The following is a 15,089-nucleotide window of genomic DNA, read 5'->3' as shown; positions in this document are numbered from 1 at the left end:
CACACACACACACACACACACACACACACACACACACACACACACCAACAAAAACACAAATTTATTTATGGTACAAACTAATATATTCATTTAGGGATAAAAGTGAAGTCTAGATTCTTGCAAAAAGATACTAAGGACTAAGAAATGGAAAAATTTCCTTCCAATTATTCAGACCTCCAAAATTTCTGACACTTTCACAGCCAAACAATACAAATACCTCATTCCAGTTTCTTTATCTGAAGCGAGATTGCAAAAGGAAATTTTTGACTCTAAACTAATCATAGAGACATAAGTATCAACATTCAAGAACTAATTTTATGTGCAGGCACAAAAAATGGAACTGTAAGTTTAAAATCTAAAAGCATTTAAAAGTCTAAAGTGTTTTTCTGCGTTCTACCACTTCACATCAAGTATTTTGGCATACCACTCCCATGTTACATTATATACACCAGACAGAAAGATTAGACAAAGAAAAATGTAGTTGCTTTGAACTATGAAGTGAAGAAGTTATAATGGGACTTGGGGGCAAGTGATGCAGCACTAGAGTGGTAATCAGATCATAGTGGAGTGAGTGAAGTGCTGGTCCGTCATGTTGAGTGGACCAATACCTCTTCTGTGTCACAGCCTTCGTTTGATGAAACCAGGCCAGTCACCAGGAAGAACTGCAGCTGACCTGCTGCTGGCTACAACAGCCAGTCATTGCCTCTCTTCCTGATAATTCAGTGGAACACTAGAATGCCTTGACTGCTGCAGTCAGTGGGCAGGAGCATCATTTAAGTACAACCGAAGCAGCCAGTCAGGATTTGGCCATATGGGAAGTATGCAACAGCCAGTCTGTGTCGACCAGAGTCTTTGCTGTTACTATGGCGACACTTGGCCACAGGGAAGGGACCATGTCTCTGTGCCAAGCCCTGGCAGCCAACACTTTGCCAGCCACCCACCCCTGCTCTTTGGCTGACTCTTGGCACCATGCCACTGGGACCTGCTGCAAAGTCCAAGACATTGCTGCCTTGCCCCGCACCATGCTACACCTGGACCCCATGTGGGCCTTGGTTGTTGCCATCGTGTCAGCAGGCCTAGTCAGCATGCCACTGTGTGCTCAGCTTTGAGAACTTTGGCCATTGCTAGACCTGTCGCAACACTGCCAAAACATTCCATTAAGATGGAAACATACTCTAATGAGTGTAAAAGCTGGCTGGATTATTTGAAGACTTGTTTACATTCGTCCTGATACCTGTCCGCTGCCACTTCTGGCCAGGTTCATGGTGCCGTTAAGTTCAATGAATTAATAAAGAAACTATTTTAACCCCTCCTTCACCTGCACCTCTTTCATAGTGGGTGTCAATAAGGACTACTGAAGATGAACAACCAGAAGACAGTAGCCAGTTCCATGGCTGCTTAGCAGCACCTTTCCAAAAGGGGAAGGGGCTTGGATGGATGGCGAAGTGCTGAAGGATCATCTGGGATGCAAAATATGTAAGTATCAGCTTTAAGTTTAACATTCATTCACTGGACTCCCTACATCCTTGGGTTTGACCTCACTCTACTTTCCCATAATGTCACGTTTAGAGACCACTTAAGTGTTCATTAAGGGATCCAGGGCAGAGCTATTAACTCCACTACTACGCACACACTGCAAACTACATGTGCACTTCATTCTGTACACTGAATCACGTCCTGTATACTGACTATATCAACAGAAAGCGTACTATGACAGCCAGTGCCAAGACTGTGTCTGATTCAGGTGTCAAACTTGAAGCTCCCTGAAATCTTCAATACTTTCTTGAGGAGAGACTAGAATAGGCACAAGGTACTAATAAATGTATAGAGTACATGTCTTAGTATGAGTAAGGATGATACGAGTAACACACATATTAGTAATTTAAGAGAGGCATCACAAAGGATTTAAGGTCATGGCTAAGTCAAGAATACTGGGAATTGAATCAGAGAAAATGTGACCCCACAGGGAAAACAATTAACAAATATGACTTGGTTCATTAAGGTGGGTTTAAGCCATGGTACAATGCTGAGAATAAAGAGCAGCAACAGCGTAGCTTGGTTAGGTTTTACTGTCTTCACATCATCCGGCAGTGTCTCAGATACCACACAGATGTTGGATGGTTGTTAGACTATTATTTAAACAACTCCAGGCCCCTTGAGAAGCAATGCTCATGATAGCAGGAGATCTTCAGAGAATTAGCGACTCAGCAAAGGAAGTGTCATACCAGAAAAGTCTATCAGATGCTGGAAGATATGTGGAAGTAAAGGAATTACAGGGAATCTTTTTCATTGTACAACACACTGATATAGTACTTGTAGTTGTGGAAGAATTAAGGACAAGTGTTGGATTATTGTACAGCACACATGGTGCTCATACAGTGCCTGTAGCTGGAATAATTAATGGATTACTGTTCAGCATAGGTTGGGCTGGTCAGAAATATCTGAGAGCTCTTTGAAATGTGGCCACTGGCAAAAATTGCACAAGGCAAGAGGAATTAATAAAGAATCAATAAAGAACAATAGGTTATGGAAGTTCAGATTGATTCCCCAGTCATGAAGTCTTGAAACTGTGACCAAACCAAGGTTACCACAGATCTCCTACTATTACAAAAGAAACTATTCCAAATTGATAAGACGTAAGAAAATGAAGCAAAAGAACAGTGCACAAACCACAGAGTATACAGTGCTCAAATCACTTTGTTAGCATATGTCAGTTTCGTCCACTATAGATTAAGTAAGAGTTTAACCCACAGTACATATATTTCCCTTGTTAGTCTTTAATGGCAGTAAGCTGTTATTTAAACCTGTAGATGATGATATAGGAAGGAGCAAATAGGAGCAGATAGGATTTGCAGTGCTAAGAAGCCACCCTGACACCTGATCCCTCCCACATAGTGGAACCAAAAGCTGCTCACTAATGAGAGCATTTGACAAAAGACAAAGTCAGCCAGGAACAAAGACCTCTGTGTAGTGTGAAGAGCTATGAAGAGTGAAGTGCTATTGAAGTAACATAACTGTAAATAAACCACTGCATGTTTCAGGATAAGCCAAGGGCAGATTTTTTCCACAGGAAGGAGGAACTATAATGGGAAGAAATTAACTGGAACTTGAAGCCAGCAATGGAGTGCCAAAACATTGATCAGTCACCCAAGCACCATGCAGCAATCCTTGTGCTGGGTGGACCAATGCCTCTTCCATGTGATGAAACCAACCAGTCACCAGGAAGAACTACAGCCAACCCAGTGCTAGTTACAACAGCCGGTCCTTGCCTCATTTCCAGATTATTTTGTGTGATACACAAATGCTGTGGCTGCCACAACAGATTCAGTGGGGAGCAGTAGCACATTATTTAAGCCTACCCAAACATGGCTCTGAGCATTCGAACTGCTCGCAGTTAATGTGACATTGAGCCCATTCTGCTCAGCACTGTGCCAATGAAGCAGGTGCATCTACCACTGATAGGACATAGGTTATGGACCTAAGCATCTGGGCACCATGACAGCACTGCACTTTGCTGCTACACCAGTTGTGCAGCCATCCCTGCTACACCAAGAGAAGACATCTATGCACTGGACACCAATATGACACAGCCTGACACCCTCATGTCAACCACCATTGCATCTCCAACCAGAGAATCCTGCAATGCAACAACAGGGGTGTGGAGACAGCAGCCAGGAGTTTTAACACTAGGAAACACCACGATATTCATCTCACTGTCATTGTTAATTACAGCTCAAAGGCAATGACTGTAACAAAGCTGCAATACAGTAGTTAACCAGGGTCTGTAGGAAAATGTAAAAGGAAGGTAGAAGCATGTGAAATGAAGTTTTTGAGAAATCTGACAGAGGTAACAAGAATTAAAAAAGATGAGAAATTAACGTGTTAGGACCCTGCAAGAGAAGATCGAGGCAAAGAAGGTTGAAAATGGGGGCATGTGAAGAGAATGGATTAAATGAGATGCCTCAGAAGATGCACAAGATGAATATCGAGGGCAAGAGGTCAATGGACATCTGGCTACAAGGAGTGGAAAATGCTTCTAGAAGAGAGAAGGATGGGTCAGTGTAGCAACTGAGAGGTGGCAGAAGGAGTGAAGAAGATGGAAGGCTTGCGTTCCAAGCAGACCCTATGAGTGGCAAGAAACTGTACACGATGGCAAGAAACAACCACCTTCTGCCACCCCACCTTTCAGAAACATGGATGTCTTCTCTTATCATACTCTTAAAACACTAGCTAATTAAAATGCACAATTAATTCGAACCAATACAACATAAATCTCCTGTTCAGCCAACACCACAACTATCATTGGTCTACTGAAATTCTACCAGGAGCTCTAATTAGGAGACTGCACCAGTGAGGCAACAAACCTTTAATTTTCACAGAATCGGTATCATGTTTTTCACTTTCAGAATGGCTCTCGTTCAAAATATTTGAAGCAGGAATTTGAGAATTTTCAGCTGTAGGCGATGCCTCATTCCATATTTTGCTCTGCTCTGGAGCCTTTTCTGGCACTGATACTACAGTTTCACCTTCTGTTGAGGAAGATTCTAAATTATTTGGCTGAATCTTCTGCCATGGATCTCCTGTATCCACAGATTTGGACTCATTGTTTTTTTCTGATTCTATTGCCTGTAAGAAGTGTGAAAGCTTATGAAATATTTGTAACATAATATTGATAAATCAAATAAAAATAATTCTGAACAATATAGAATTAAGCAACAAATACCTAATGTGGCACACAAATGACATAATGAGTGCCAATACTAAGTTCAAATGCCCCACAGTGCAATGATGCTGACTTTTAAAAAATCTGTTATTTGGTCTTGATATTAATATTTTTACTTTTTATGCCAAAATTTGTGTGTGTCTAAATATATACATTTAAATGGTCTTACGTAAGTGATATGGTACTTTATATCTACAACTAATTTCTTTAGTAATTAACAAAATTTATATACTTATCTAAATCCAAATGAGCGAAGTGTGCAACTGTCAAAAGCAAAACAAGATAAAACTCATCCAAGCTGTATGCATAATTTTCAAAGTATCCAAAACATTAAAATTTTTCCTTCACTGATTAATAAGACAATACTTCAAATGAAAATATTTTTGAAAAAAAGTATATATTTATAGTCTTAAGGCTGACTATACAATTATAGGAAAATCCAACATTTGTTTACATGTATGAGCAGTTCAAAAACACTTTTCAGAAACTTTTGTGGGGCCAGTAAATGCTGGGATGGTTTCTCCCTCCCACAAATTGAGTGGAAATCTAAAAATTAATAGTACTATTGATTCTCACTTTGTTTATCTCTTACCCTCAAAAATCTTGCTATGCAGTTTGTTTTACAGTTCCTGAAAACAATCCTTTTCTTTTAAACATACTTGTACACTGACTACAGCAAATGTTCCATTGTTTATCAATTACTATCCAGATGTGTTGCAGGCACAGAATGAAAGTATGAGAACACAATGTCCAGTTAAGAGCACACCTCTAGCACCAGACAGTACAAAATAAGCACTAAATTCAGCACATATTTTTAACATTTAAAAGCCATCTGGTGTATATCATACCTGCCCCTCCTTTATTTCTTGCTTTATTTCTTCTGCAGGTACTGGGGTTTGATTGGACAGAGATCGCATTAGCTGTGTCAGTGTGCCCCTTTTCTGGTCATTGCGAAGCTCTGATGCTTCCAACTTCTCTTTTGTAATTGGCCCAGGTGCATGACGTACAGATTCTCTCCGGTCCTCCCTGAGGTTATCCATTTTCTTTTCACTCTTCAATTCAGCAGACTGTACTTCTGTCGAATCCACCCATGTAAAATCACGGGACTGTTTATCACCAGCATGTGAAGCTCTGGAATTCAGAATGGTTAGTAACTCAAATGTATTACCACAAGATACTAGAACAGTACATATTTAGGTTTTATTCACAGTCCAGTCACAACACCGTGAGCACTGCCTATGTTCGATGCCAGTGTGCAATAAACACACACGGACGGAAGCTGGTAGCACCAGGAGTGGTGGATGCGTGAAGTGTCTTGGGGAAGAGAGAGGGATGGGGGGAGGAACAGTGCAGTCATTGTCATAATAGGAAAAGGTGACAATTTACCCTACTCCCGAACACACGTCATCATTGGCTTTCAGGCCAAGGGTGAAGGCACTTCCAAAATGGCTACAAGTGCTCACTTGCCACTGTGGTTAAAGTGTACCACGCGCATGGCTAAATGGCACTATGCAAAGCCAGCACTGAGGCAACTGTGGTGCACCATGGACTGTAGATGACAGGTAAAAAACTGCAGAGATGACTAAGGGCTGGAGTTTGTACGACAATAGTGTAACTGATGTTCACTGAGCGGCGGCAGGTGGCCTTCTCAGATGAATCGGGTATTATGACCCACTGGATAGATGGCCATTGGTGTGTATGGTGTGATATGCCTTGAAGCAAATACCCTGCAACAGTTATGCCCTGGGGATTTCTTTTGTGGCATTCCTTGGGTGATCTTGTTAGTCTATAGGGCACAATGGACCAACACAGGTATGCAACCATTTTTGGGGACTATGTCCACCTACCCCTACAAGTCATTTGTTTTTCCTCAGCACAATGGCACCTACCAGTAGAGCAATGTAATGTATCACACAGCTTGCAGTGTATGCGCGCGATTTGAAGAGCACCAGGCTGAGTTTACCGTACTTCCCTCGCCACCGAATTCCCAGGATTCAAACCACATCAAGAATCTGTGGGACCAACTTGATTGGGCTTGACGTACCATTGATCCTCAACCGAGAAACCTAGCACAGCTGGCCATGGCACTGGAGTCAACTGGAGTTGACTCTCTTCCTGCAGTCAGTGCAGCAAAAGGTGTTATTTGTTATTCTAGCTTTTGACAGGAGACCACTTTAATGTGACTGGACAGAGCATAAAAATGACATCATAGACATTGCAGAAATAGCACATTTGTTACCTGACAAGATCCTTCTCTTCCCTAACACTGTCCCTCGAAGATCGAGATTCACAGCTGCCAGCTCTTCGAGCTGCAACATCTTGTTCTTTCTCACACCAGTCTTTGTTATCCCCTTCTTGAGATTTCTTCCAGTCTTTGTTGTCGTGCCAGTCATCAGCTTGTTTGACGGGTGGACAAACTGAATTTTTTTCCATAACTGAAACTCCAGAAGGCTGCTGCAAAATAATTTATTATATCAGCCACATGTAAAAGCACACAAAAATAATTTTTTTCTGCTACACAACACACTCACATGTCTGTCCACAACATCACATTTAGTATCCAGTTCTCTCGATTCCTCGGGAAGCCTAACATCCCTTTCCTTTTCCCTCATTTCTCTCACGAGATTACCATCTCTATGCTCTTTAGGAGCTTCAGGTTGATCACATTTTCTGTCATAGTCCTGCCCTTTTTCATATTCTAGAGAACTACACCTATACGTTCTCTGGTACTCTGGTGCTGCATCAAAGTAATTTCCCGTCATTTTTCTGGAGCCATTTTCAGAGTATGGTCTGTAGTCCCTGGACCTGAACCTGAAAACAAATAATAAAACTTAAGTGAAAATAGTTCATGAACAAGGCAGTTCTATTGTAGTCTCAAACGTGAAATAAATGGTAACTGTGAGTCAGAAGTGAAAAATATCATTTTATACACAAAATTCAAACTTTGTTTAGACCTACTTTGATAATTTGACATACAGGTTGTTTACAGAGGAAAAAGGTATCAGATATGAACTTATTTCTGTACAGTCTCGGAAAGGCAAGATGGCATGTCAAACACACACGAACACGGAGTAAAATGAATAAACATATGTGTGGGAAGATGCCAGTTGGGTAACATGTGACACTTACAGCCAACTAAATCAGCCTCGATAAAGTGAAGTTTGAGATGATACTCTTAATCCCTCCCTGTGGAAACCCGAGTACTTACTTGCACAACTGATGGTATTCAATGAAGTTTCAGGATTACAGCCAGACAACCTCAACTTCTAGCCGCGATATTTCTGCTCACCACCATTCAGCCATCTTCAGGTGGGTGTTTAACACTGGAGGTTGCTAGTTCACATCACTAACTTCATATCAAAAAATTCACACAGAGATACATGCGCAAAGGCAGCCACTACAAAAGGGCCCTCGGTAGAGCTTCGTGTTCTCTTCAAATACTACTCCATTTATGACGCACAGGCGTATGCAAATGGTGATACAACATGTGCGTTCTCTATTGGTATGTGGGCTTGCGAGTTAAAATTCAGATGTCAAATTAATAAAATTAACTGTCACTAGGTATGTCACTAGTCATTCACTGTTTCTTTTCTGTAAATATTGAAGAAATCACTGGATCCCACACTTCATCCAGTTGAATGCCTCTGTGTGTGCTGTAATTTATCTAATCTTTTCCTCACAATTCCTATGTGAGCAATATGTAGGAGGTTGTAGCATATTTCTATAGTCATCATTTAAAGTTGGTTCTTGAAACTTTGTGAATAGCCTATTCAGGGTAGTTTATATCTACCTTCAAGAGCATGCCAGTTCAGTTTCTTCAGCACCTGTGTGACACACTCCCATGGGTCAAACCAACCATTCACCATTCTTGCTGCCTTTCTCTGTACACATTCAATATGCCCCGTTAGGACTATTTCATACAGGTCTCACTCACTCTAGCAATATTCGAAGATGAGTCACATGAGTGGTTTGTAACCAATCTCCTTTGTGGATTGATGGCATGTCCCAATAACCTGAAGTCTACCACCCACTTTACCCATAACTGAGCCTAGGCGATCACTCCATTTCATATCCCTACAAAGTGTTACACCAAGGTATTTGTAGGAGTTAGCTGATGACAACTGTGACTCATTGATATTACAGTCATACGAAACTCTTTTCTTGTGCTCAACTTTACATTTCTGAATCTTTAAAGCAAGTTTCCAAATTCTGAACCACTTTGAAACCTTATCAAGATCTGACTGAATATTTATGCAGCTTCTTTTAGAATGAAATTCATTATACATAACTGCATCATTTGCAAAAAGTGATTTTATATTTCACCCACAGTTACTCCTACCATCTGACATGGATTCTCCATCCAAGATAATATGCTGCGTTCTCCCTACCAAAACATCCTCAATCCAGTTACAAGTTTCACTTGATACCCCAAAAGAGTGTACTTCAATAGTGTAGTTGTGGTACCGAGCCAAATGCTATTTGGAAATCAAGTAATACTGCGTGCATCTGACTGCCTTGATCCAAAGTTTTCAGTATATCACGTGAGAAACGCGACAGCCGAGTTTTTCATGATTGTTTTTGGAATCCATGCTGGTAGGCGTGAAGATCATTCTGTTCAAGATACCTATTATGTTTGAGCTCAGAATATGTTCTAAGATTCTAAAACAAATGGGTGTTTAGGACAATGGATGGCAGTTTTGTGGATCACTTCTACTACCCTTCTTGTATACGGATGTAACCTGTGCTTTCATTCAACTTTTTGTTCAAGAGATCTACGACAGATTATAGTTATAAGAGGACCTAATTCAGCCATAAGTTCAGTATAGAATCTGATATTGATTCCACTGGTTCTAGAAATTTGTTTAGTTTTAATGATTACAGATGTTTCTCTACACAACTGACATTAACACTTGTTTCATACAAAACACAGGAAAAACAATTCCAACGTTCCTGGAAAAGAGAGTTCACAATTTTATGCATTGAATGTGAGCACCACGTGTTATACGACAAATATCAAAATGGTGGAACAAAAAACAGCTGGTCTCTCATTATCAAATTTACAGATTCAACAATGTGATGTCACAGACTTTGGAGGGTGTCTGGCTAAGGGGTGATAAAAATGTGTTTTTTTATGTAGTCCCTTAGATAAAAAGTCACAAGGTGTGAGGTCTGGAGACCTGGGAGGTCACTTGTGATGAAAGATGAACTTCAAACTTCTCCTCGTCTTCCAATTGGACATCCTAGAATGGTGTCATTTAAGTAAAGCTGGACTTGCTTAGAGAAACACGCCATGTTAAAAACACTGAAACTGAATATAGTTTGGGCCACAATTTTCTCAATGTGTGAACCATGTATCACTTGAAAATTGGACTCAATTCGCACAAGAGCAATGTATCACTCCCTGTCCCTTGACAGATGCTGCCATTTGTAGTCAATTTCTAATATTATATATATAATGATCCAGGGGATGTAACAGCTGCTACAATAGCAGCAGCTGTGACTGGCTGAGGCAATGGGTGATGGCACTGTCATTAGTTTTGTGCAAGTACTCGTTACATTTTGCAGTTTGGTGTAATTCTGCTACAAATGTGTCACGTTAGTTAAGTGAACAATAAATTTTGAAAGCTCAAGTGGAAGGATTCAATGATTCTGGATTAAAGCAAGAAATATCCGAGTGGAAACAGTCTGAAGAAGATTCAAATTCTGGTAAATTGGAGTCTGCTACTTTTCAATGTTAATATTGTTGCTACAGATATTACTGCTTTATTACAAATGAATTTAGCTTTATTTGTCTTAGGCTCATTTTTTTTACAGATGAATCACATGACAAAGCAGCACCTAACACTGGTTTCCAAGATCTGTTTGGTAAAATGAGCAGGAATTAATTGACTTAGTATTGCCCCGACGGCAACATATCTCTCAGCATGCCAGAATACTTCAGACTTTTTCATACAAAAGCAAATTGTGTGTGAAATTGCTCAGTAACTAACCTCGTACTTTGTTTTTGGAAGGATAATTTCATTTTGCCATTATTTTAGAATTTGTAATTTATCAAAGAACATAACCCTTCTTTCTCTCAGAAATTTTGGTTTGCATGACATTTTAGAGAAATTAAGATCATACAGAGAGAAAAAATTCCAGTTTGACAATATTATGAAAAAGATAAGATTGCTACACACCTTATAGTGGAGACTAAGTCGCAGACAGGCACGACAAAGACATTACTAAAGAAGTAAGCTTACGGCCAAAAGGACTACTTCTGAGGAGTGCGCGCGTGCGCACGCATGACACACACCCCCCCCCCCCCCCCCTGTCCTGTCGGAATGCACAATGGGCATGAATAGATGCAGGTGATCAGATAGGATGCTTACATATGTCACCTGTCAGAGTTGTATATAGACGTACTACACACGCAACAGTGTTTTGCATCTTTATTCTATGTATCTACATATTTATTTCTCAATGTAGTCGCCCTGGCAATGACCGCATTTCTCGCAAGAGACCAGATTGGTGATACAGTCACTGTCGAATGTTGAACGAGCCACAACCTCACATCTGCTTGCACTGCTTCATCACTATCAAAGTGACATCCTCGACAGTGTTTCTCACATTTTGAAAATGGACGAAAATTGAATGGGGCCAAGTCAGGACTGGATGGAGGATTACAGATGACAGTGAAATCAAGATGTCCAACTGTTGCAACATTTGTGTGTAGCCTGTCATTGTTATGCTGAAGGAGAAGGTGCTCTGTGAGTGAACGTACTCTTTGAATTCTAAACTGAATTACAGCATGCTATTTCTCATGCAACAACATATGGTAGATATGTTACACACCGCCATTTTACATGCCACAATCTGGAGCCCACTAGTGGCAGAGGGCTGCAAATGTGTAAACATGAAGAATAATGATGTAGACTGCTATTAACATTTGTTTTATTTGAAAATCTTTAATATTTTTCACCTAAAAAATTTAGAGGCATTACTTTTCAGGACACTCATGTAAAATTGTATGTATATTTATAATTACTTCAGTATACCTTATTTCAGCTAATAAAAAAAATAGGGGAAGAGACTTTTTAATTCACCCTCGTTATTTTAACCCAGAATTGAAAAACACGCTGACATTATCTGAATTATATCACCGCCAAAGGGTACATTGTACATATTGTATTTCTGCTTTACAATGCACAACAAACCCCCACTGCATACAAAACACTGCATGCCCTCTAATACTGTCAAGGCTATAGGACCCACACCAAATAGGACTAAAGAGGTAGCGCACAAGTGTGCAGCTGATCCATGTGGCTAAGATGCATGTAAGCGTGTGCACATCGTATACTTTGGCAGAAGTTACTGAATATTACCATTTCTGCTTGGCCTAATGACAATCGAGTGAGCACTTGTACACAGCCCCACTGGTGTCACACACTTGCATCCACTTGCACTTAGGCTGTAAATTTGCTGTGTGCTCATGCACAATGGACTTTGCTTACCACCAGAGCTGGCAGAAATTTATTTGAATGATGAATAATTAATAGAGATAAAAAGTCATGAACAACAAATATCATTTGAAAACCAATGATATAATGCTCCGGTTCTTTGTCATTTATTAAATGAATGCACTTTAGTTGCTTTTAAATTGCTTTTCAGGACAATTTTTTTTTGCCAAATATCTCATCAGAAACTTTGTTTTATTTCTGAAGATTTTCTGCTGAGACACTAAAGAAAATATGCTCTCCACATGCACAGAGGACATTGGTGTGTTGTATCTCCTGAATTCGTCTTCATTTCATGAAGAAGATATATGACTTTTGACTCACACTTTTCTTCAGCAAACACTGCAAAATCATTAATTAAGCTATCACTTTTGGCAAATGATTCGTTTTGATTCCACATTAGCTTCAGTTTTCAAATTAAAGTAAACATAAAATTTTCTTTTTATGTCATAGCATCATTCAAAACTCTTGACATGATTTCTTCAACATTTTTTGGCTATTGTATTTCTGCGGTTTGTTCTAAGCAAACAACAATATAGGTGAACAATTTGTTTTTACATTGTGGTGAAGGCATCAATGCTGTAATTGCAGTTGGTGCAAAAAAAAAAAAAAAACACCCTTCCAATTCTCTTGATGCTGCTACTGCGCTGAAATATTGTGGACTCGTATGTACTGAAATCTAGTTGTTGTTGTTGTTGTGGTCTTCAGTCCTGAGACTGGTTTGATGCAGCTCTCCATGCTACCCTATCCTGTGCAAGCTTCTTCATCTCCCAGTACTTACTGCAACCCACGTCCTTCTGAGTCTGCGAAGTATAATCATTTCTTGGTCTCCCTCTACGATTTTTACCCTACAAGCTGCCCTCCAATACTAAATTGGTGATCCCTTGATGCCTCAGAAAATGTCCTACCAACCGATCCTTTCTTCTAGTCGAGTTGTGCCACAAATTTTTCTTCTCCCCAATTCTATTCAATACCTCCTCATTAGTTATGTGATCTACCCATCTAATCTTCAGCATTCTTCTATAGCACCACATTTCGATAGCTTCTATCCTCTTCTTGTCCAAACTATTTATCGTCCATGTTTCACTTCCATACATGGCTACACTCCATACAAATACTTTCAGAAATGACTTCCTTACACTTAAATCTATACTCGATGTTAACAAATTTCTCTTCTTCAGAAACGCTTTCCTTCCCATTGCCAGTCTACATTTTATATCCTCCCTACTTTGACCATCATCAGTTATTTTGCTCCCCAAATAGCAAAACTCCTTTACTAATTTTAGCGTCTCATTTCCTAATCTAATTCCCTCAGCATCACCCGACTTAATCCGACTACATTCCATTATCCTCGTTTTGCTTTTGTTGATGTTCATCTTATATCCTCCTTTCAAGAAACTGTCCATTCCATTCAACTGCTCTTCCAAGTCCTTTGCCGTCTCTGACAGAATTACAATCTCATCGGCGAACCTCAAAGTTTTGATTCCTTCTCCATGGATTTTAATACCTACTTTGAATTTTTCTTTTGTTTCCTTTACTGCTTGCTCAATATACAGATTGAATAACATCGGGGAGAGGCTACAACCCTGTCTCACTCCCTTCCCAACCACTGCTTCCCTTTCATGTCCCTCGACTCTTATAACTGCCATCTGGTTTCTGTACAAATTGTAAAGAGCCTTACGCTCCCTGTATTTTACCCCTGCCACCTTTAGAATTTGAAAGAGAGTATTCCAGTCAACATTGTCAAAATCTTTCTCTAAGTCTACAAATGCTAGAAACGTAGGTTTGGCTTTCCTTATTCTTTCTTCTAAGGTAAGTTGTAATGTCAGTATTGCCTCACGCGTTCCAGTATTTCTACGGAATCCAAACTGATCTTCCCCGAGGTCGGATTCTACTAGTTTTTCCATTCGTCTGTGAAGAATTCGTGTTAGTATTTTGCAGCTGTGACTAATTAAACTGATAGTTCGGTAATTTTCACATCTGTCAACACCTGCTTTCTTTGGGATTGGAATTATTATATTCTTCTTGAAGTCTGAGGGTATTTTGCCTGTTTCATACATGTTGCTCACCAGATGGTAGAGTTTTGTCAGGACTGGCTCTCCCAAGGCCGTCAGTAGTTCCAATGGAATGTTGTCTACTCCGGGGGCCTTGTTTTGACTCAGGTCTTTCAGTGCTCTGTCAAACTCTTCACGCAGTATCTTATCTCCCATTTCATATTCATCTATGTCCCCTTCCATTTCCATATAGTGTGTCTTCTGAAATTTTTGAGTTTTGGAGCTCTATGCAACTACACACACACACACACACACACACACAAACTATTCCATATTCTAACAGAAAGCTTACTCAGATACTTTTGGATGGCTTGGGAAACCCAGAAATACTGCATCAATGTTTCAGGAGCTCTTTAGGATTAAATTTTGTTGATATAAGTCATTTTCAATGAAGTTATAACTTTGGTGTGTCATTTTGTAGCACTACAAACATGAGCAAATTGAATTATTGTATCAACAAGACATTCCTCTCTGATAGTGTGAGCAATCTTTGTACAGTAGAGGAAGGCATAGCAGATTAAGGATTTCTGTTGAATGCATTCCTGTCTTTGGCTACTCACATAGCACACTTCTGTATGTTAGTATGGGGAGATGAGAGTAGTGACAAGTGCAGAGTCAATTGAATTGGGCTATGTCGTGTCAGTAGTGTAACGGCTATGGCCATCTGCCTACGAAGTATTTTGTGCTGCAGTTGTTATGCTGTTAAGCAAGTAAAGCTGTGCTCAATCCAAAGCTTGGATTGAACACTGCAGTGCTTTACCAGGCATGGTAGTGAGTCCCTGACTTACTCCCACTTCTGAACAGACTTAATACAGC

At 40.0% G+C, this 15,089-nt stretch overlaps 1 protein-coding gene across 13 annotated transcripts in view; it reads right to left on the bottom strand.

Annotated features, from left to right (window-relative positions):
• The window catches only part of LOC126299474 (protein PRRC2C-like), a 226,870-nt gene that overhangs the window by 96,309 nt on the left and 115,472 nt on the right, over positions 1-15,089 (bottom strand). For 11 of the 13 annotated variants that reach the window (XM_049991396.1, XM_049991404.1, XM_049991399.1 and 8 more), the window contains 4 exons: positions 7,255-7,534; positions 6,963-7,177; positions 5,572-5,854; positions 4,365-4,626 (listed from right to left, as the gene is read on the bottom strand). In XM_049991396.1, the coding sequence (XP_049847353.1) occupies positions 4,365-4,626; positions 5,572-5,854; positions 6,963-7,177; positions 7,255-7,534 (1,040 nt within the window). The remainder of the gene's footprint in view (positions 1-4,364; positions 4,627-5,571; positions 5,855-6,962; positions 7,178-7,254; positions 7,535-15,089) is intronic. The other 2 variants (XM_049991397.1, XM_049991405.1) reach the window with 1 other exon arrangement.

Source organism: Schistocerca gregaria, chromosome X (genome assembly GCF_023897955.1).
Source record: "Schistocerca gregaria isolate iqSchGreg1 chromosome X, iqSchGreg1.2, whole genome shotgun sequence".
Classification (NCBI taxonomy): domain Eukaryota; kingdom Metazoa; phylum Arthropoda; class Insecta; order Orthoptera; family Acrididae; genus Schistocerca; species Schistocerca gregaria.
Note: the sequence above shows the minus strand (reverse complement) of the source record. Positions and strands in the feature narration are given on the sequence as shown.